The sequence below is a fragment of the Cervus canadensis genome, chromosome 4, assembly GCF_019320065.1.
Source record: "Cervus canadensis isolate Bull #8, Minnesota chromosome 4, ASM1932006v1, whole genome shotgun sequence".
Classification (NCBI taxonomy): domain Eukaryota; kingdom Metazoa; phylum Chordata; class Mammalia; order Artiodactyla; family Cervidae; genus Cervus; species Cervus canadensis.
In genome coordinates this window covers 46847257-46870492 of record NC_057389.1, presented here as the reverse complement: position 1 = coordinate 46870492, position 23236 = coordinate 46847257, and the positions used below count along the sequence as shown (strand labels likewise).

The following is a 23236-nucleotide window of genomic DNA, read 5'->3' as shown; positions in this document are numbered from 1 at the left end:
GGCTTGCTTTTTGGGTGTCAGGGCAAATTGTTACTAAAGAGAGACTGCTGCTGCTGCTAAGTCACTTCAGTCATGTCCGACCCTGTGCGACCCCATAGATGGCAGCCCACCAGGCTCCTCTGTCCCTGGGATCCTCCAGGCAAGAATACTGGAGTGGGTTGCCATTTCCTTCTCCAAGGCATGCATGCATGCTAAGTCGCTTCAGTTGTGTCCAACTCTGTGCGACCCTATGGATAGCAGTCCACCAGGCTCCTCTGTCTACAGGATTCTCTAGGCAAGAATACTGGAGTGGGTTGCCATTTCCTTCTCCAAAAGATAGACTGATACACCACCAAATGGGAAGGCAGACTAAGCCTGGCTGTAAGTGGCTCTGTCTGGGGCCTCTGGTGTCCCTAAGAAGGAAGCCAGTGTTCACATAGGGCCCTTGGAGTTACCAGTGGTCCACTCAAAGGAACCCCCCTCTCCCTCCACTAGCCAAAAAACATTTTGTGTTGAGATTGTCCTCCCGTAACTTTTTAATTTTCCCCTTTCACCAGTTTTGTATTCAACCATTCAGAATTCTCCGGGTACTTTAGGATCCCTTTTCATTAAAACATGCTGTTGGGTAACAATTGCTAGAATTTTCTTCAAGTCATTTTTCATGTCAGTCCCCTTCATCCTCATTGTTCTCCCTCTAAAAAACTGGCATCCAGGAGGGATGATTTAAAAGTCATTTCTGCTGACCCTATCACTGACTCAGAGAAAACAGTAGGGGTTAAGTCTGGTGCCTACACCACACAAAATTTAGTCCTGGGCAAGTATGGTTCCTACTGTACATATCTATTGGCCAAAGGAAGAAACGGAAACACATCTGGGCTCTAAGACTCCTCAAGGTTGCACTGATGGTCAAGGTCTGGGCTCTGTTTTTTTGTTTGTTTGTTTTGAGAAGCAATTTATTGACAAAAATATGGAACGCTTCACGAATTTGCGTGTCATCCTTGCGCAGGGGCCATGCTAATCTTCTCTGTATCGTTCCAATTTTAGTATATGTGCTGCCGAAGCGAGCACTGAGCTCTGTTTTTTAGAATAGTAAGACTGAATAACGCCGTGTGCCGTGGGTGCGTGTGCGACCCTATGGACTGCGCCTGCCAGGCTCCTCTGTCCATGGGATCCTCCAGGCAATAATACTGGAATGGGTTGCCATGCTCTTCTCCAAGGGATCTTCCCGACCCAGGGATGGAACTCGCATCTCTTATGTCTCCTGTGTTAGCAGGTGGGTTCTTCACCGCTAGTACCACCAGGGAAGCCAAGAATGCTGGGTTACTGAATTTAAATATTGTAGGTGCCAAGATGGGACTGGGAGTCTCCCTCACTGGGTGGATCACAGAAGCGTGTAGGAGACTGCAGAGTTGGCACTGTCCCCTGGAACCCGGGGCAGAGAACTGGTAGGGCCTGGGAGGCCTCTCAGACACTGGGATCTAATGGGCCTTAGAGTGGGCCCTTTGACTGTTAGCACAAAATAAACAGGAGCCGCCGAGGCATGTTGCAGCCGACAACCAATCAACTTCATAGTGGCCCTTCAACTCGGTCCCTACAACAGGACTGGGAGGCAGGTGTTACTGCCCTCATTTTACAGAGAAAGCAGCTGTCAGGAAGATGAAGCCTCTTGTTAAGGATCCCATGCTCTGTACATTGCAAAGGAAGAGCTTTGAGTTCTGCTCCTTAATTCAAACCTCCTCCCAAACCAAACTCCACCTTTCCCACGTACAAGAATACAGCTGAAAAGGATCACGGACGACACATTTTAGGTCAACTCTCTCTCGGTTTACAACACAAGAGAATGGAGCTCCTCAACAGAAGTGACTGCTAAGGTCACAAGCCTTGCGCGTGACAAGCTGCGCTCTCGGGAACCAAGCCTCAGTTTCTTGTTTCCAGTGCCGCCTCCTGGGGGGCGGGGAGGGGCCGCTGCCGGGGCCCTGGCGTTCCGGGGCGGTCCCTGGCGGCCGTGCGTTCCACAGCCACCCGAGCGCCGAGCGCCGCGAGCCGGGTGCGGAACTGCGCGTGCCGGCCACTCCTGCGCGCTCCCGCCTGCCCGCCGCGCCGAGCTACCCTGCACGTTGACTGTCGAGGTCCGAGGGCCAGGGGTCGCATCCCGCTGCTGGAGCCCGCCGTCCCCAGGACGTCTAGAGAAGCGTTCCAGCTGTCTCTGCCCTAGGAACTTTTCGCAGACCTGGCACGATCCAGCAGCGGCGGTGGCCGCGGGTTTTCAAAGCAGCTGCGCGGATCTCGGGTGAGTGGGGTCATCGAGTGCCGTTCGTGGGCTCCGGCTCCGTGCTGCCTCTACCCAAGTGCCCTCCCAACTGCCTTCTTTTTATCTTTTCCCCCGCCCCGCCACCTCATTTCTCCCTCTTGACCACTTTAGCTTTTTCTTTTCTCCTTTTGTCCGCCCTTAAGTTCCAGCGACCTTCGGCGCTCGAACTTGGGCCTCCCCGGAGGCCGGAGCTCGTATGGGTGGGCTCCAGCCCTCCGGGAAGCCGGTCTGTTCCGCGTTTCCCTAGCGCTGCCTGTGGTCGCGGGGCCGGGGGAAGGGGGAAGCGCGCCCCTTCCTTGAGCAGGTTCTGCTATCTCTTTGATCTCCAGGCGCGGCGGCGGAGCTCAGCTCGGCGGCCTGAGCACCCGCTGTGGGGCTGCGCTGGCAGTTTAGGTCTTTGCATCCCCCAGAGCAGCAGGCTGTCTGTCTTACTCTTCTCAGAGCCCCGCGTGGAAGGCGCCCGGAGTTGGGAGTCAGGGGTGGTGGGTTCCAGCGTGGTCTGTTACTAGCAGTTCTCTGTGAAATGGAGAAAATACCCTTTGCATTCCGGTCAAATGAGAAAGGGAAAGTTCAAAGTACCTTGGAGACAAAGAAGCCTTCCTCCCAAGCTCCCTCCTGCCTCTTTACTTAGGGGATGTTCCGACTGCCAGTTCACCCGCATCGCTGACCCCCATCCACGAATTCCTTGAGGGTGGGCTCTGTCTCTCATCCTCAGCACCCGGCACAGGACGCCCAGTACTGCCTTCCGAGTGAAAGAGAGACATAAATCGTAAAAACCTCACACAGCCGTTAAGGTTGCTTTTTGGATCGAGTGGCCAGGCTGGGCTCTTACTCACGCGGCTCCACTCGTTTCTTCCTGACTCCCTTGTTCTAGTCTTGTTGGACCTGGGGGCTCCTGTGTCACCCCTTTATCTACAGATTCCCTCAAAGCTCTAGGCTGCAGTGGTGACAGCCCCTTATTCATTATGGAAGATTCCCTGATCATCTGCTAGGATCCGTGATCCCACTGTGGGGGGTAAATAGTCCATAGTCCCAGAGGACTGTGAAGGGGTGACGTTGGGGGTTAGGGTGGGAAGAACTGTTTCCCTGGGAGTCAGGAAACACTCTGAGTACCTTGAGGGGTTTCCATATCTGGACCTTGCCTTCGCCATCCCCATAAAATAAGGAAGTGGAGGTGGAAAAGTTGGGTGTCTATGGTTAAATGGGATGTGCTTTGGGGTTATTCAGGCCACTCAGCAATCCTCTGAGCACTTCTGAGACAGCCCAGCTGGGCTTCAGGACATCATGTACTTCTGTAGTAACACCCAGGAAAAGCCAAGGAGAAATGCTTCTCTGCTCTACCCGAGACCTCCAGTTTCCAGCGGTTTAGGGGTTATGAATCATGCCACGGGGGTTATAGGTCATGCCCCATCAAATCTTCCAAACACTTGACCACTCAGAGCGTCAGCACTGTGGGCTCCGCCGCAAAAAATGGTCTGGGGATTTCCCATTTCTGGCCCAGCCTGAGAGTCACTGGACTGTGGTGAGGTGTTTGAGACGGAAAACCGATCAGGCGCTCTGGGGGCTGAGTATGGCTGGGTCACATATTGGGCTCTGGGGTGTCAGACTAAGGGGACAATAAGAGGTAAGTACAACCTTAGATGCTTTCCCAGCCATATTCTGACCCTTCTTTTAAGAAGAGTGCTTCTGTTTCTTCTCCATGAAAGCACTTCTTCTGTTTTTTCTTCTATGCTTTAATAGAAACCCAGAAAATATTTCCAAGGACAGAGGATCTTTATCTTGACTGTCTTACACTGTTGCTATTGGCAGTGGTATCAAAGACAGGCACATGTCCTCCCACTCACAGTTTATAAGAGTAAACACTAGTATTACCACACCCTGCTGATCCCTGCCTGGTTGGCCAGGTAAGCTGAATAATGTAACAATAATCATATTTGTTGTTGTTTAGTTGCTAAGTTGTGTCCGACTCTTTTGTGACCCCATGGACTGTAGCCTGCCAGGCTCCTCTGTCCACAGGATTTCCTGGGCAAGAATACTGGAGTGGGTTACCAGTTCCTTCTCAGAGGATCTTCCTGATCCAGGGATCAAACATGCATCTCCTGCATTGGCAGCGGATTCTTTACCACTGAGCCACCTGACATTTACTGAGCGCTTGCTATTAGCCAGGTATTATTCTAAGCATTTTACATCTATTAACTCATTTAGTCTTTACCATAATCCTATGAGGTAGGGATCATCATTGCATCCATTTTATAGATGAGGAAACTGGGGTCCAGAGAGTAGCTTACACATATCACACAGGAAGTAAGTGGCAGAGCTGCAATTTGAACCCAGGCAGTTTGGCTTCGGGACCTATGCTCTGAACCTCATTGCAATTGAGGGGATCTAGGTTCAGATCTTGCCTCTGTCAATTACTTACAGGATGACCTGGGGGAGTTAATTGAGAATTTGGCAGCCTCTGGGCCAGTGAATCACGAGGGCCCTTGGAATCAGTTCAGCTCACTCACTGACAGTGAACCTCAAGTGAGAGTGATGTACATCTGGTGTAAAGATTAAGAGTTAGGGAACCAGGAAGGGTAACAGGTCAGAATTATAACTTCTTGGCATATCAGAAAGCAACAAAACAGATCCAGTGACTAAATTGTGTACTTCAAACTGCTTAGTTATGTACACATACAGCTTCGTTATTTTGGTGATTTGGATCCTGGTGGGCTAATTGGGCGTGTGAATTGCTGATGACCCACTGCATAGGATAGGATAGGGGAAAAGACATGGAGGAGGGAGACAAAAAGACAGAGAAGACAACTGGGCTCCCCAGATCAGTTACAATTAAGATGACACGTCTGGCACACACATCTTTCCTCCTAGCTCCCTGCCTCAGGCTGACACTGAGACTCAGGACTTTTCAACAAACCTCTATAGGCAGGGAAGATCCTTCTTAACTTGGTGCTCTGGCCTCTGCCGAGGAGCTGTGAAGCATCTGTCTAGCCCTCCCAGACTTCCCGCTTCCTTCTTCTTGGTCAGAGAAGTAACAAGAGGGCAAAACAGGAGACTTTTCTCTTTGAGTGCCATGGTGGCATCTTAGGGGACATCTTGGGGCTGTTTAAAGATTCATCTTTTTCCCTCACTCTTTTCTAGGTTTTCTTGAATGGTTTTTAACTCAACACCATCCTGACTGGGACAGGGCTCTAGGGGCAGCAGAGCCAGTCTTTGAGAGCTGGCCCTTTAGAGGTCACCTTGTCCATCCTCTCCTATTGACCTACAGGAAACTGAAGCTCAGTTTGAAAGAGGAAAATACTCAGGATCACACCCTGAATTCATTTTCTAATGCTGTAACAAATCACCACAAATTTAATGGCTTCAAATATATTGTAATACAGTTCTAGCAATCATAGGTCTAACATGGGTCTCCTTAGAGTAAATCAAGGCATCTTCAGCTTGCGTTTCTCTCTGGAGCTTTGAGGGGACTTGGTCCCCTGTTTATTTGAGTTGTTGGTAGAATTCAGTTCTGTGGTTGTAAGACCAAGGTCACTGTTTTCTTGCTGGCTGCAAGCTGAGGGACATACCCTGCTTCTCAGGCCACTGCATTCCTTGGTTCATAGCCCCCTTTCTTCATTTTCAAAGCAAGCAACAGTGAGTCAGATCCTTTTCCTATCATATTTCTCCCACTCTTCTGCTTTCCTTTTCACTTTTAAGGATGCATGTGAGTAGATTGGGTTCACCTAGATAATCAGGCTCATCTACCCATCTCAAAGTCCTTAGCTTTAATCACATCTGTAAAGTCCCTTTGCCTATTCTCTTGGCTCCTCCCTCAGAGTCATGCTTCCTTGTTCATAGTCAAGGTTTTGAGGACCAGGACTTGGACATCTCTGTAGGGTCGTCTTTCTGCCTACCATATACAGCGAGGCCCACTTTAGGAGAGTGACTTGTTCTGGATCACACATCTTGGCAGGAGATTTCCACCACTGTGCTGCACTTGCAGCTCTGTCAATGACACCCCTCTTCCCCCCAGCCCCCCAACAGTCCAGCTCATGGAGCATCTCCTTTGTCAGCCCAGCAGAAGCAGGCACTTAGTCAGTGGCAAATAGAAATGATGGACGGTGGAGGCTTAAACAGGATACTGTGGATTTGGGCCTGGGTTTCTCCTCTGCTGGCTCCCTGCTGATTTCTAAGACTCTGTGATTGGCTGGGTCAGATGGTACGTGCAGTCTTGAATAGCTCTGGCATGATTTCTGATGTCTTTGAAATATCTTGGTGTTTTTCCATTTTTCCAGCCACAGAAGAGCAGATAGAAACTCAGGCAGGGAACAGTCTTTATACTGTTAAGAATTTTGAAGGCGATAGAAGCCAATTGGGGTAAAATGAGAACAGAGTTCTCCCTAGAGACCTGGGGTCATTGGAGAAAGTCCTCTGGTTTGAAAGAGGTTTGTTTCACATTTTTGATACTTGTGTGTCCTGCCCATTCCTTCCTCTGGCCCCTTTCTTTGGAACAAAGGTCCCTGATGAAATAGACTCCTTGCTGAGTTGGTAAATGCTTGAGGATAACTATAACACTTGTTTCCAAGAGCAAATATGAGTCTGTGATGGCCATTTCACACTGGACTTGGCATGAGGAATCCCCTCCCCTTTTATCAGGCTCCCTGTCCTCTTTAGAGAACAGTGAGAGAAAACTCCATATTCTGGGCAGCAACTCCCCAACCCCTACACCTACATCAATGCCCAGCCCCTGAGCACAAGGAATTGAAACTTGAATTTGAACCACTAGCCCAAGCAAGTCAGGAAGAGGGAAGTCTAGAGGATATTATTCAGAAAGGCCAGTGCTTGTTCATCTAGTACATACAGGGTAAACTGGGAAAGAAAGAGGCCCCATAATCCTTTGGGAATGTACAGAGATCAAATCAGAGGGTGTCGTTTCATTTAAAAGATAACGTTCTGGGCGCGGTGCAGTGAGCGCGGGCGGCATGGCGGGTGGCGGGCTAGGTGCCATTGAGCAGACTCAGCTATGGAAGGTAAACCATTGGTGACATCCAAACAGAAGACTGCAGTGGTGTGTGGAGTCCCCACTCGTGGTCTGCACAGCCTTCAGCAGTCACATCCTGGTAGTGGTGACCCAGTTGGGGAAGATGGGTACCCTGGTCTCCCTGGAACCCAGCAGTGTGACTAGTGACATCGGCAAGCCTGTGCTGACCACGAAAGTCCTCCTCGGGAAGGATGAGCCTCTCGTCCATGTCTTTGCAAAGAACCTGGTGGCATTTGTGTCTCAAGAAGCTGGAAACAGAGCCGTTCTCCTCGCCCTGGCCATGAAGGACGAGAACACGGAGGTGGTGAAGGCCCTGAAGGAGGTGATCCAGACGTGCCAGGTGTGGTGAGCCTGGAGCGGCCACCCCTGCCGTCCCGAGGGACGCAAGGATCTGAAGGTCCTCCTTGAGTTAGGAGGAGCTCTCTGGCTGTGGCCCTTGAAGCTAGAAGAAGCACAAACTCCTCAGGCTGACCTTGGTTTGGAGGCTGACGTCCCCTGTGGAGTGAGGACAGGAAACGTGTCCTGAGAAGGTTGTGAGTCCTCCTCCCCAGGTCCAGACAGCTTACCTGTGTGAGAATTGACAGAATGAGTCAAGGCCCTTAAATGTTGGGGGAAATTTTTTTTTTTAATTAAAAATAAATGCATATCCCCAAATAAAAGAAAAAAAGATAACATTCTGACTAAGGTCATTGAACAGGGGTAAGCATCCTTTCTGGACCTCCCTCACTAAGTTCCAGGAGTTAAGTCAAATCTAATGTTCCCCAGCCTGTCCATATTTATTTGTCAGTCTTATATTCATCGGACACTTACTGTGTGCCTGGGCCTGTGATGGGTGCTGAGGGAACAGCAGTGAACAAGAGACTTCTCTCTTCTTTGTATTTGCTTCTTCTCTCTTTGTATTTGCATTTGAGTCAGCAAAGATGGCCAATAAAAACAAAGAAGCAAACAGGCTAATCTAAGGCTGTGAAAAGTGTGTGAACAAAATAAAACAAGGTATGAGACAGAGAACGGTTGGTGGATGAAGGTGGTAATTTAATAGGGTCTGGAAAGGCTTTTTCAAAGATGTAACGTTTAAAAATTGAGGTCGTGGTCATTGAGACACTGCATGTTGAAGGGAAGATCTAAGACGATCTAGTGCATTCTAGGAAGAGCGAACAGCAAACAAAAAGGTCTTGAAATGGGACCAGCCCTCGGGATAGAAGTCACTAGGTAGCCCAGCTACTGGGTGGACAGTGGGATCCCTTCCTGGTACTTGAGTTGCCCTCTCTGTCTGGCCTAAATGCTTCATTCTTTTCTGACAATCTCACCAGCTCTTTCTGAGGGTGGAGCCTCAGGAAGAGGTGCTATGGACTAGGCCATGCAGGTAACCCCCCTAGTCTACTGTCCTGTGAACCATGACCTTGTTGTTCACATTCTGCAAGATGCTTCAGGAGATTCCTCCAGCATCAGTGACTCAGAGCTGGTCTAGCTGCCTCCTTTGTGGCCTCCATGTCTAGTGGAAAGGAAACGGCAGCACTGGGTGCTCAGTCAGAGCTATGGACTAAGTCCACACCTTCAGGAAGTCACCTGCCTCTATCTGCCTTTTCTCCCACTGTGGCATAATTAAGCTTGAAGCAGCAGGAAGTCACTTCTTTTATTACATTCATCTTTGGAAAACTCCTTGGTGGTAAAACCGGTTGGATAGCCATTGGCAGTCTCTCAAAAGTTAACTGTTAGCCGCAGTACAGGTGTGGAGAGTGTGCATTTCCAGTGGAAGGTTAAAGATGGGAAGACATCAAAGGCTGTTTGTTTATGAAACTATCACTGCAGTTTCTTGATCAGATACAGAGCAGTCATGGCGCCTAAACTAAGCAGTAGGGGCCACTGAACTTTGTGTGACTTTAGGAGCTGTGGTCGCTAGCTCAGTTTAACATTTATGACGCCCTTACTGGTGGCTCAGACAGTAAACAGTCTGCCTATAATGGGGGAGACCTGGGTTCAATCCCTGGGTCGGGAAGATCCCCTGGAGGAGGACATGGCAACCCACTCCAGTATTCTTGCCTGGAGAACCCCATGGACAGAGGAGCCTGGCGGGCTACAATACATGGGGTTGCAAAGAGTCGGACACGACTGAGCACACACACACTACTGTGCACCAAGGCACTGTCCAGGCAGGTGCTTTGTATGTATTAGCTTGCTCAACTTCCATGGCGTCCCCATGAAGTTACTATTATTAGTTAATACTACTCCCATTTTTACAAATGAAACTGGAACTTTTAAAGGTTAGGTTTCCTGCCAAAGCCACTAGCACTACATATGCTCCCGATATACCAAGTAACTCATCAGCTCTGGGCTTTGTTGATGATGGTTTTCTACTAATCCTGCCTTTTCCTCGTTTCTTTCTTTTGAACTCCTACATATCTTCAAAGTCCATGTCAAAACCCCCCCTTTTGGGTGAAGTGTTCTATTTTACATAGACAAAAACAAAGGCATGAGAATTAATATTTTTTTGAACATCTATTATTTTCCAGGACTCCACACATATTAATCCCCTATTATCCTCACAATAGGATGTTGCAGTGCAATGCTTCTAATGTCCTTATTTGGAAGATAAGACAAAGGTTTAGAGATTTTAAATAACTATCCCAAAAGTCACACTTCTATGGGTGAAAAACAGAATTCAAATCAAGTACTCTTTCTGCTTTTTTTCCTGTTTGGAGATGGCATATGGTTTGTAGCTTCAGTCCACTTCTCTGCCTTTTATTGCAATTTGTGATTGTAGTTAATGTCTTTCCTCCAGAAGAGTGTGAGCTTCTTAAGGGAAAACACCGTGTTTATCTCCACACCCACTCCCCAGTGTTAATCACAGTGCCATGAATGTTTATTGGATTAGACTGAATTGCTACTTGGATTAGACTGAATTGCTACTCTACTAGTTTCATACTTGGACTGGAAAAATAGGTCAGATTAACCAATGCTGCTGCTGGTTGATTTAAAAAACATCATTAATATGGATTAAGCATCTGTCAGCTTCTTTAGCATCTCAGATGGTAAATAATCTGCCTGCAAGGCAGGAGATTCGGGTTTGATTCCTGGGTCGGGAAGATCCCCTGGAGAAGGGAATGGCAACCCACTCCAGTATTCTTGCCTGGAAAATTCCATGGACAGAGGAACCTAGCAGGCTGCAGTCCATGGGACTGCAAAGAGTCAGACATGACTGAGCAACTAACACTTTTACTTTCAAGCATCTATCATTTTTGTTGATAAAGTGAAGTACAGTCCAAGTTAGGGATGTTACCAAACTCTAGCCAAAGTGGGCGAATATTTGCTTAGGCCAGAGAGTCCTTATGGTCAGGGATTATTAATCAAAGGATGAACATTTGTAGAGTGCTTACTGTTTGTCAGAACACTACTAAGTATTATATGTGATTATCTCACGGAATTCTCCTTAACCCTACAAGGCAGACTATTATTTTCCCATTTTTGTTTTCAGCTGAGTAAATGGAATCATTAGGAAGTTTAAGTAACTTATTCAAGGCAGGTCAGCTGGAAAGTGGTAAATCTCTTGGATTTAAAACAGCCACATTTAAATCCAAGCCAACTGGCCTCCTGTCTGGCCTTTTAACACTACTCTGTAGTCTGAGTGTTTCAGAAATATTTCCCTGCTGTTTCCAAGTATTCTCTATATTTCTAAGAGCTTCCATCACCTTACCAGATTACAGTAGTTTGAGAATTTGTTGATTTAAGAAATGTTTTTTCAGTACCTATACCACTGAGCAGAGAGGGAAGGCATTCTGTGAGGAGAACTGTGTTGGGTAAAATCAGTGCTGGTGAAAAACTGGAATCCAGGCAAAGTCCATTCCTCTCCCAGTTTTCAACTTCTATGCATGCTGGCTTTCCCCTCCAGTTTGGTGAAATCTCTCATTACAAGTAGGATTCTGGTGTCTCCCTCTCTTCTCTGATGTTCTTACCCATGGTGAGGAGTAAATAAGTTACAAGGTTTAGCCTTACCTTCTTCACCAGGTTGATTTGTATTTGGACCTTAAGTCAAAGAGATGAAATACAAAGGGTGGAATTATATCCATGAGTGATTCTGACAGGACCCTGCTTTGCTTTTTGGGGATGTGTCTGTGTGTTCCTGGAAAACTTTCTCACTGCCTCACCTTTGAGGAAGTTGCTTAGGATTCTGAGCCTAAAGTTTCCCCTAGGTATTTACACAGTAAAAAGGTATAGTCAAGAAGCCCGTGGAAAACAGTATGGAGGTTTCTCAGAAAACTAAAAATAGAATTACTATATGATTTAGCAGTCCCACTCCTGGGCATATATCTGGACAAAACTTTAATCCAAAATGATACATGCACCCCTATGTTCATAGCAGCACTATTCACAATAGCTAAGACATGGAAACAACCTAAATTTCCATTGACAGATGAGTGGATAAGATGTGGTGAGTAAAGTATGAAAGTCGCTCGGTCATGTCTAACTCTTTGTGACCCCATGGACTATACAGTCCATGGAATTCTCCAGGCCAGAATACTGGAGTGGGTAGCCTTTCCCTTCTCCAGGGGATCTTCCCAACCCAGGGATTGAACCCAGGTCTCCCTCATTGCAGGCAGATTCTTTACCAGCTGAGCCACAAGGGAAGCCCAAAGATTTGGTACATATATACAATGGAATACTACTCAGCCATAAAAAAGAATGAAATAATGCCATTTGCAGCAACATAGGTACAACTAGAGATTATCATACTAAGTGAAGTAATTCAGAAAGAGAAAGACAAATATCGTATGATATCACTTATATGTGAAATCTAAACTATGACACAAATGAACCTACCTGTGAAACACAGACAGACCACAAACATAGAGATCAGACTTGTGGTTGCCAAGGGGAAGGAAGTTGGGGGAGGGATGGAGTGGGAGGTTGGGGTTAGCAGATGTAAGCTATTGTGTACAGAATGGATAAACACCAAGGTCCTACTGTGTAGCACAGAGAACTATATTCACTATCCTATGATAAACCATAATGGAAAAGAATATGAGAAAGAATATATATGTATAACTTGAATCACTTTGCTATACAGCAGGAATTAACACAACATTGTAAATCAACTATACTTCAATAAAAAACAACGAAGCCTGGCTGGCTCTCTTTCTTTATATTAGTTTATTCTCTATCACTGCTTACTCCAACCTGTTGCCCCACTGTCTTCTCCTGACTCCCATCTGAAATGGGATAGTGATGGAGTTGAAAAAGAGCGCTGCAAATCTGGAGGCCTGAGATGTCCCCTGAGTCCTGCCATTAAATTGCTTTGGTGACCTTGGGTAAGTCATGTCCTTCATCTGTAAAATGGAAGGTAGACTAAAGTAGATAGTCTCTAAATCCTGTGTAGATTTCTAGAATATCATTGGTTTGTAGAAGTTCCATCTCCACAGAACAAACCCAGTAGGATGTAATATTGCTGTATTAGTTTTCTACTGCTGCCATAACAAATTACCACACTTTAATGGCTTAACACATACCTACATAATCTTAGTTTCCTTGAGTCAGGAGTCCAAATACAGTTTAGCTGGGTCCTTACGGAGATGCAGTCAAGATGTCAGCCAGGCTGCCCTGTCATCTGGGGGACCCAATAGGAAAGAATCTGCCTACAAGCTCTTTCAGGTTGTTGGTAGATTTGTTTCTTGCACCTCAAGGCCAGCAGAAAAGTATTGTTGACCTAGGGAAGGTTTCAGCCTTCTTTTAGATTTCCACCTTATTGAGTCAGACCTACCCAAGGTCATCTTTCTGGTTACTTTAAAGCCAGAGGTTCTGGAACCTTAATTACACCTGCAAAATCCCTCACCCCTGTTATGTGACCTAACCTAATCACAGGGTAACTCCAGGGAACAGATTGTGGGAGCCATCTTAGAATTCGGCTTCCTGCCATTGTTTTACAGAAATAGCCTGTTTGCAGTTATAACTGGAGCATATTCTTTCCTGAGGGACTTCCCTGGTGGCTCAGACGGTAAAGCATCTGCCTATGATGCGGGAGACCCAGGTTCAATCCCTGGGTGGGGAAGATCTCCTAGAGAAGGAAATGGCAACCCATTTCAGTATTCTTGCCTGGAAAATCCCATAGAGGAAGGACCCTGGTAGGCTATAGTCCATGGGGGTCACAAAGAGTCAGACAAGACTGAGCGACTTCACTTTCACTTTCACTTTATTCTTTCCTGAATCAGGTCAAATGACTTAGCATATGAAATCAGTTCTAAAACTTACTTGTTCCTACACTAAAACTACCCTGCTTTGAACTTACTTTTGGAACACAATATATTATGCTTCCCTTTATTCTTATATAATTACCCTCCAAGTTATTTTCTTCCAATACTGTTCATGAATATATAGTTACACATTGTTGTTGTGTTAGTCACTCAGTCATGTCCAACTCTTTGCAACTCCATGGACTGTAGCCTGTCAGGCTCCTCTGTCTATGGGATTCTCCAGGCAAGAATATTGGAGTTGGTTGCCATTCCTTTCTCCAGGGGGTCTTCCTGACCCAGGATTCAAACCCAGGTCTCCTGCACTGTAGACAGATTCTTTATCATCTGAGCTATTGAGGAAATAATTTAAATTTAACTTATTTTAAATTAGTTTTTCTATTTGAAATCATATATTGTGAAAAAAAATATTAATGTTAAGGAGTCATCTTTGTCCTTAGGTGATTCTTAAAATTATTTTGTTCCATCAATATTTGAGAGAGATGTATTGAACTCCCCCACCATAATTGTAAATTTGTCTATTTCTTCTTATAATTCTGAGATTAGGTATATAAAAATTAAAAATCATTCAATCTTTTGGTATCTCTAGTTATACTTTTTACTTAAATGTCTACTTTGTTCAATGGTAAAACAGCTCTACTAGCTGTCATGTCAGAATTCATGACAGATGGTATTTCTTTTGTTTCCAATTTCTTTCAATATTTCTGAACTCCCATGTGTCTCTTGTAAAAAGTATTTATATTTTTATATACTCTGATAGTTTCTGTTAGTTTTGGTTTAAATCTACTATTCTTTATGCACTTTCTATTTGTGTCACATATTCTATTTTCCTCCCCTCTTTCCCTTGTTTTCTCTGGAAATTATGTATCCATTTATTACTTTTAAATGGCTACCCTAGAGATTAAAATATACATCCTTAATTTCACAAAGTTCAGTGTTATTGGTTATTTTGCCCTTTCCCCGAAAATAAGAACACTTTGATTCTTTCTCCTTATTTATTATTATTGAATATTTAAATTTTATATTTTATCTGAAATTTTATTTCATCTTAATTCTCAGTTATTTTTGTTCACTTTAAAGAAATCATTGTTTTCTAGATTCCATTGTTTCTGATGAGATGTTAGGTATCAGTCTAATTGGTTTTCACTTGAATATAATCTTTTTTTCTCTTTGTCTTTGATTTTCAGCAGATTTACTATGATGCACCTAACTTAGGATTTCACTTGATCTAACCAGAACTTTATAGGGCTTCTTGAGTTTGTGAATTCATATCTTTCATCAGCTTTGAAAAATTCTATTTCTTACTGTAATGTTTTTTCTTCCCCATTCTGTCTTCTCTTTTTTTAGACTCCAATTACATGGATGTTGTATTGTGTCACTGTTTCCTCTATACCCCTCACCCAGTTTATTTTTCATCCTTTTATTTCCCTGCATCATTATATTTTTTTCCCTCTGATCCTCCAGTTCACTAATTCTTTTTTCAGCTATGTTTCATCTGCTGTTAAGCCCATTCACTGAATTTTTATTTTCAATTATTGTATTCTTCAGTTCTAGAATTTCTGTTTGGCTCTTTTAAAAAATCTATTGTGTTCTTTCTTATAGTTTTCAGTTCTGTTTCAAAATTCTCAATCTTGTTTTATTTTCTCCTCAAACATATTAATCAAAGTTACTTAAAATGTGTGTGTCTGACAACTCCAATATCTGGAGCCCCTGTAAGTCTTTTTCTATTGTCTGTTGTTTCTGATGTTTCCATTCTAGTCATTTTGTCTTTTTTCACTGCTACTTATTTTTAGTTATGATTGGACATTATATTTGAATAAGAAATTTGAATAAAAGTTTGAATTGTGCTGTTATCTCCTCTACAGTGGATATAAATTTGCTTTTGCCAGACACCTGGAGGTACTAGCAATCTAGAACAAGCTTAATTCAATTTCAAGGACTGTGATGATTCAAAGCTGGGTTGCAGTCTTGGGGATTAGTATACTTCTTGTTCACTCTTGCACTAAGAGTGCTCTTTGAAGTCCAAACCCAAAATGCACAGGTTTTACTCTCTCTGTTTTGGCAGTCTTATATTCCTGAGTCTGTCAGAAACAGTTAGTCTCCGTCCTTCACTAAGGGAGATGCTGCTTCAAATACCAGGGTTACCTCCCTGGATTTGTCTTCTCCTAGATCTTAGCCTGGTAATTCTTCGTTATTTTGCTATTTCTTAGTGCCTTTGAGCAGATTTTTTTGGGGTCTAATTTTTCTAGTTGTTCTCAGTAAGAAAACAGGTCAAAATTATCTAGCTTGACATTACCAGAAATGAAAATCCTGATCCTTACAGATTCTGTCTCTTTTTCTTTTTTATAATTGAGGTATAATTGGCCTATAACAATATATCAACTTCAGGTGTACAACATAAATGATTCACAATGTGTATATGCCATAAAATAATCACAATAACCCTAGTTACCATCTGTTATCATACAAAGTTACAAAACATTTTTTTGTGATGAGAACTTTTAAGATTTACTCTCATCACTTTTCAAATATGCAATACAATATTCTTGACTATGGTTACCATGCTGCCTACTTTTTAATCAATTTTTTTGTTGAGTTGTATGAGTTCTTTCTACATTTTGATTATTGACCCCTTGTCAGATATATGCTTTGCAAATACCTTCTCCCATTTAATAGGCTGCCTTTTTATTTTGCTGATAGTGTCCTTTGCTGTGCAGAAGCTTTTTAGTTTAATGTAGTCCCACTAATTTATTTTTACTTTTGTTGCTCTTGCCTTTGGAGTCAAATCCAAAGAATCCTTGCCAAGACCAGTGTCAAGGAGTTTACTGTCTGTGCTTTCTTCTAGTTTTATGGTTTCAGGTCTTTAATCTACTCTGAACTAATTTTTATATATGGTGTAAGATACTAGTCTTGATTATTTTGCATGTGGCTGTCTAATTTTCCCAATGCCACTTGTAAAAGAGACTATCCTTTCCTTATTGTATATTCTTGCCCCCTTTGTAGTAAATTAATTGACTGTATATGTGTGGGATTATTTCTGGGCTCTCTGTTCTGTTCTAGTGATCTGTGTGTTTGTTTTTATGCCACTACTGTTTCTGTGTGTGATTACTGTGATTTTGGGGCTTCTCTGGTAGCTCAGACAAGTAAAGAATCTGCCTGCAGTGCAGGAGAGCCATGTTCGATCCCTGGGTTGGGAAGATCCCCTGGAGAAGGAAATGGCAACCCACTCCAGTATTCTTGCCTGGAGAATCCCATGGACAGAGGAGCCTGGTGGGCCCCATGGGCCCTAGACAGAGTTACAAGTCCTGATAGTGCTCAACCAAAAACCACATTGCTCTATCAGAGAGGTGAAAGTTACTTGTAGGGGAAGGGAGTCTCACAGTTGAAAGGTAGATAGCACAGATGAGACACTTTGGATTCAGTTATTCTAATACTTCTGACTTGTAGACATTTTTAATTTATGAAATTTCTATATATATATATATATGTATAAATATATATATACATATAGTTGGCACTAGAAGATTTGCCAGATGATAGAATTGACTGGAAGGATTATTATTATCTTGTAAACAAATTTTCAGTTGCTTAAGAAAAATAGTCCCAGAAGTAAAACTTGATGTTTCAGAATCAGGCAGCAGGGAACCTCCACTTTCCTTCCTGCTGCTGCTGCTGCTAAGTCACGTCAGTCGTGTCCGACTCTGTGTGACCCCATAGACGGCAGCCCACCAGGCTCCCCCATCCCTGGGATTTTCCAGGCAAGAACACTGGAGTGGGTGGCCATTTCCTTCTCCAATGCATGAAAGTGAAAAGTGAAAATGAAGTCGCTCAGTCGTGTCTGACTCTTAGCGACCCCATGGACTGTAGACTACCAGGCTCCTCCATCCATGGGATTTCCCAGGCAAGAGTACTGGAGTGGGGCGCCATTGCCTTCTCCGCACTTTCCTTCCTAGTTTGGACCAAATAGACTACTTGATGGATGGGATGAATAGTCTACCTTTGGAGAAGGTACAATGTTTTCCTCCTTTGAAGGAACTACAATTTTTTACTCTTACACTTAGTTTTGTTAGTAGATACAAAATAGTCCTTTTGAGTTTCTTAACTTTTCCACTGAATTGTCTAAACCACTTAAGTTTGTGGTCTAAAGTGGAGCCAGGATGTCTCCAGGTCACAGGGCAGGTGGTGTAGGGCCTGGAAGGCACCCATGGTTGACAATGCAGTAGCTTCTTTGTCCATTCAGGGTGACTTTAACATAGTCTTTTAAACAAACATATTGAATATATGTTAAAGTTCATCTTTCATTAATGAGGTAAATAGCAGATAAAGTGTGCCAGTTTGAATTAACAAGAATTTAGGCCTGACTGCTGTTTTGCCTCCTATGGTCATAAAAACATTGTATTTTTAATCAATGATAAGATTAAATTTATGACATGAATGGTTTGTGTCATATCCTCTGACATGACCTATTAATCAGAAATCACAAGTAATATATCTGAAAGCAAACAATGAGCTTGTTGATCTATAGTTACTCATTAGATGTATCAAGAAACAGTTTTACATCCTCACAAGGCGCCAATCACCCAGATGCCAGAGGTCAAACAGAAGTCAGCTAGCTAAGCTAGCAGCTTAGCTGAGTCCTGCTTTTTGTCAAGTAAAATTTTCTAGCATGCCATTAATAGTGCTGAACGTAGGGTTTGTGTAGTTCCTATTTTGGGGAAAATTTTTTTTCTTTCACAGTGGGGAGAGGTGGAAGTGACTGTAGTCTCTGTTACGTGGGAGGGAACAGGTCATCAGAGAACACGTGGGAGGACTAAGAGGACTGAGACGGAGCTGGAGCTCCCAGTGCCCTCTGACACTTGGCCACGTGTACGTCCAGCCTTAGCGCCCCGGAATAGTGGCTCCAGAAGGGTCCTCGGCGAACATTACAGCCTGCGGCTTTCAGTCTGTGTTTTGAGAAGCCCAAGGGGTCAAGAATCAGCTAAACAGTTCTGCTGTGCCAAGTGAGCAGGCTGGGCTAAGAGGGGACACCAGAAAAATAGCTGGGAAAAATTATGTTCTCGGATTTTTTTCAGTTACAAGAAAAAAATGACTACAATTTCATCATAACATGTACATTTTGGTGTTACGGTTTAGTATTGCTTTTAGTTTGAATTGTATATATGAAGGGGGTGGGCACCCTACTGTCTAGTGTTTAATGTCTGCTCTAAGGATATTTATTCAGCTCTGCTGATGTGATAGGACCCCCAACCCACTCTCTCTGGGCCCTCCCCAGCAATCTAGAGCAGCTCCAATTTTATCTGTTTTTGTGATTGGGTTCTAAACAATTTCATGTGTGAGAAAGTAATAGTAGTATAGTCTGGAATACAGATTACAGACTAGAGTTTCTTTTATTCATCTATTTGTTCTGATTTGTTTCAGTTAGGGTCAGTGATCTGATCAGATTTGGGTCTTTGAGTGATTATTCTGAAGGGGGTGGGCTTGAAGTCGAGGGAAAACTTCAGGACCTCAGTTTTGCTGCTTAGGAAACAAGGCTGATGCTAGCTTCAGTGGGTTTTGGTTGTGGATCAGCCTTGGAGCTCAAGTTCCTGTAAATGACAGGTTTTCCTTATGAAAATCAGCCAGGGAGATTATGTGTTCCTGGCATTTGGTGTTCCAGAGACTGTTTGATGTTAATGGGTTTACCGGAAAGGGCTTTTGTGGGGTTCTTTTGGCCCAAAGCAAGCTAGCTATTGATGTAATCAGGAGACCACAATGGATGATTTCCCCCACCCCCTCTCTCTTCAACTGTGTGCTTCTCCTGTGACTCACACTTCAGTACCTTAGACTTTGGAGAAAGTGACCCTGTTTCTGAGGTTGAGGCAGGGCCGGCCTGTGCCTCTTCCTCCCGGGCCTGATAATCCCCCTGCCTGATAATCCGGTGGCCTGGAGAGCCTTGCCAGAGGCTTCTCCTCCATCCTAGAACTTGCTCACATCTGTCCAGACTGAGTACAGAGGAATCAGTTTTGACAACATGGAGCTAGGAAGTGTTGTAGAAGCCATAGAGATCATCTCATCCAGGGGTTCCTAAACCCAGCTGCACATTCAAATCACCTGGGAAACATGGGGAACAAGGCCCCTCTGGAGTCTAATTCAATTCATCTGTAATGGGACCTTGAATCGATATTTTTTTAAACTGTCCTAAGGTGGTTTTCACTTAGTATGGTTTATGGCATTTAGTGACTTGGAACAATGCATGGTGTGTAGCAAGCACTATATATTTGTTAAATAAATGAATGAAAATTGTTGCACAGTAGTCCATTATATGGATATACTCTACTATATATGGCTACTTCTGTTGTGTTGGTTTCTATAGCAAACAGTGCAAAAACAAACTTCCTGGTATGCATGTCTTGGAGGCTGTACCCTGGGTAGAGTGATCAGTAAACTTACTTAACGCAACCACAGTAGGCATGGGGCCAAAAAGCATTAAAAAGGAAAGGTTATTGATGCAAGTAGAAGCAGGAAATAGGACTGAAGTTGGGAATTTTGCCCAGGACCTTGAATCACAGAGTTATAGACCTTTTAGATCTAGAAGGAACCATAGGAGATTGTTCTAGCCTGTGACTTCTGGGCAGGGAATGTATCACACCTGTGGCTTCCAGGTTGCATACTTACCTGGGGAGCCAAAGGGAACTCACTGGAAAAGTGTGTGTCTGGGGGCTGTGGGATCTTTAAAATTTTTGACAGGAATATTGACATTTGACACCTCTCAGACATTGTGCCAACTACTAGCTCAAGACAGTTTACAGTTTGACATTAGTCATACTGCATTCCTTTTGGTGGTGCTACATTTTGTAATGCTGAGTCTTCGGCAGTTGCTATGATATGGCAAGCACTGCGCACACATGAACGTGGAAGAGGAAGTGAGCATGGCCCCGTCCCATCTGACTACAAAGCTCAAGAAGTTGTGCAGTGCCTCACAGTTGCACACATGTCGTTAGGAAGTAACTGGCGAAGAATGAAATACAGACTTTTTTCTTTCACTTTGTGTGTATTACTTTTTTCAAACAGCCAAGCATTTGTTAGGACATAAGTGCTTAGTAAATTGAACCTAACTACATAATAAATGGAACTGCTAGGTATTTCTTTTGGCTTGGAGTGCTGTGAGAAAATTACTGACACAAAGGATGCTGTGAATCAAAAAGTTTGGGGACAACTGATTTACGTCTTTAGCTGCCAGTGAGAGAAACAAAACTGACACTGGCTTCAGCAAAACCAGAGTATTATTCGCGTATATACCTGGGATGTCCAGGGTTGCAGATGGTGTCAGATTGGCTGGGTTGGGATGCTCACCTGAGGCTGTCAAGGCTCCACTTCTCTTTCCACATCTAGGACAAGCTCTCACATAGGCGAGATAGCCCCATGCCCATCCTTTCCAGACTCACATCCTTTCATCTTAGCAATCCCAACAGAAAGAATCCTCTTTCTCAATAGTTTGTGCATAAAAGTCCCAGGAGGACTTTGGTTGACCTCGCCCAAGTTATTTGCCTAACCCTGAATAGAGGCTTTGGAGATGTGTAATGGCCAAGCTTAGGTCACAGTCTTTCCCTGTGCTCAGGTGCATGCCTTAACTAAACCACACAGAAAAGGTAGGTTCTCCAGAAAAGAGGAGGTTCTGTTACCAAAAGAGGAGAAGGGGTGCAGGACCAAAAACAATGAATTTTTTTTCCACCTTACCGATGAGGGAACAGACTGGTGGTATGATAGTTTAATAGTTCAACGTGGAGGCTCTGGAGTCCTACCCATCTGGCTTTGCTTCCTTGGGCAAATTAACTACATCTACACCTTTTAAGGCTTTAGGGTCTTCATCTCTAAAGTGGAAATAACTGAAGATAAAGGCCAAGAAATAAAAAAAGCACGACGATAATAGTCCCTACCTCAGAGGGTTGGTGGTTGAAGTAAGGACTGAGTGAGTTAATACACATAAAGTGCTAAGCCTAGGGCCTGGCATATAGAAAGCCCACAGTAAATGAGACTGTTGTTATTATTAATCAGGCAACATCAATAAGTACACAGCAGCTGGTAGGTGACCTACCGTCTGACTCCTAGAGCAGGTTTCTATCCGACTAGAGAGGCAGGGAGAAGGTACAGAACGGTGATTTGCTCTGTCCTGTTTGTTGCAGAGTGAAGCAGCATGGAAGCCACCAGCCAGATCCCCATGGAAGTTGTGCTCCCCAAGCACATCCTGGACATCTGGGTCATTGTCCTCATCATCCTGGCCACCATTGTCATCATGACCTCCTTGCTGCTGTGCCCGGCCACCGCGGTCATCATCTATCGCATGCGATCCCATCCCGTCCTGAATGGGGCCGTCTGAGAACCTCCCAGGAGGGGCGGGTGAGGGGTGAGGACAGCCTCCTGGCCCCCAGCATCTTCCCCTTTCCCAGAAAAGCAGCCGGGGGACTTGGCAGTGTGGACTCTGGAGCTCGATATGTGAGGAGGCCTGAGTTCTGGCTTCGATTCTGCCACTGGCCAGTGGTGAGAGCTCGGTCCAGGGACCTAATTCCATGAGTTCCAGGTTCCATATGTTCCAAACGGGGATTACGCTCCCTGCCGTCCTACCTCATGGGGTTGTGAGAACCCATGACCTGGTGGAGGTTAAAGCGTGTTAGTGAGCAGGTTCACAGGTGTTAACTGTTGGATGTTGATAAGCTTTGAAGAACCACAGACCCTTATTACTGATGAGAGCCTTCAAGGTGGTGAGGGAGACACTGGGGCGGAGCAGCCTTGCCAGTGACCCTCAGGTGAAATGAAGCAAAAGCACCCGTCCTCATTCCAAGGGACCAACAGCATGTGGCTCAATGTTATTTTCTTTGAGGTGCCACTCCCTCAAGTTTTCTCATTTGGGAGGCAATTAAGTGTGGCAGGGGGAGGGAGATGGGTGGATCTTCCCAGGACACCAGAAGCTCTGCCCCTGTGAAATCTGGAGGGGGCTTGACCATTTTTTGGCAATGACAAGGGATCTGGGGTGATGGACTTCATTCTGCATTAGAGTCCCAAAGCTTTGACACTCAAGCAGTGTTGGCAAATGCAGAGTGGCTGAGTTCCCTGGCCAGCTTTCAGGAACTCAGCCCCTATCCCCTGTGAGCCCCTCTGCCCCAGCTCCTGCGTAACACATACTCACTTCATTCCCTCCTACCAACACTACAACCATTCCAAGGTATAGACTTATATTTTAAGAGATGTTCCCAGGAATTTGAAACTAACTCAAACAGCAATGTTTATTTTTAATGCTATGATTTATATTTATATGTATAGAGAGATTTCTGGACTACTTAAGCTTTTTGGCCAAAACCAGGAGCATCTGGAGATTGGTTAAATTATGTAAGAAGATAGCACAGGTTATCAGGATATTATTGTGTGAAAATGATGCTTTTACTTTGATCTGACTTCATTGATGTACACAATTAATTTCCAATAAAGTGCTAGAATGAGCATGTCTGAAGTCTTTCTTTTTAAACAGCACCTATTAAACTCAGTAAGAGGATTCCACAGAATTTATGGCCTTAGGGACAGGTTGAACATTGGAACAAAAAGGGAAAGAGGACAATCAAATTGACTTCCAGGAGTCTAGCTAGTGGGTGAGCTGTTGTGCAGTTTACACAAAGAATGCAGGGAGAGGAACAGATTTTGGAAGTAAGATGATGA

At 44.4% G+C, this 23236-nt stretch overlaps 1 protein-coding gene, 2 non-coding genes and 1 pseudogene across 4 annotated transcripts; 3 read left to right on the top strand and 1 right to left on the bottom strand.

The window, feature by feature from the left end:
* Window positions 1-940: 940 nt before the first annotated feature.
* On the bottom strand, window positions 941-1047 carry LOC122441185. The gene has a single exon (XR_006269305.1). It is a non-coding gene; the product is annotated as a U6 spliceosomal RNA (small nuclear RNA).
* Window positions 1048-1926: 879 nt separating this feature from the next.
* SMIM3 (small integral membrane protein 3) lies at window positions 1927-23023 on the top strand. Of its 2 annotated transcripts, none has more exons than XM_043464940.1 (2): window positions 1927-2269; window positions 21712-23023. In XM_043464940.1, the coding sequence occupies exon 2, from the start codon at window positions 21723-21725 to the stop codon at window positions 21903-21905; it is 183 nt and encodes a 60-aa protein (XP_043320875.1). In that variant the 5' UTR covers window positions 1927-2269; window positions 21712-21722; the 3' UTR covers window positions 21906-23023. The 2 variants fall into 2 exon arrangements, with proteins under 2 accessions (XP_043320875.1, XP_043320876.1); XM_043464941.1 differs by lacking the exon at window positions 1927-2269 and adding an exon at window positions 4310-4456.
* Window positions 4463-7960, top strand: LOC122439689 (annotated as a pseudogene).
* Window positions 13279-13350, top strand: TRNAH-AUG. Its single transcript has one exon. It is a non-coding gene; the product is annotated as a tRNA-His (tRNA).
* Window positions 23024-23236: the final 213 nt, after the last annotated feature.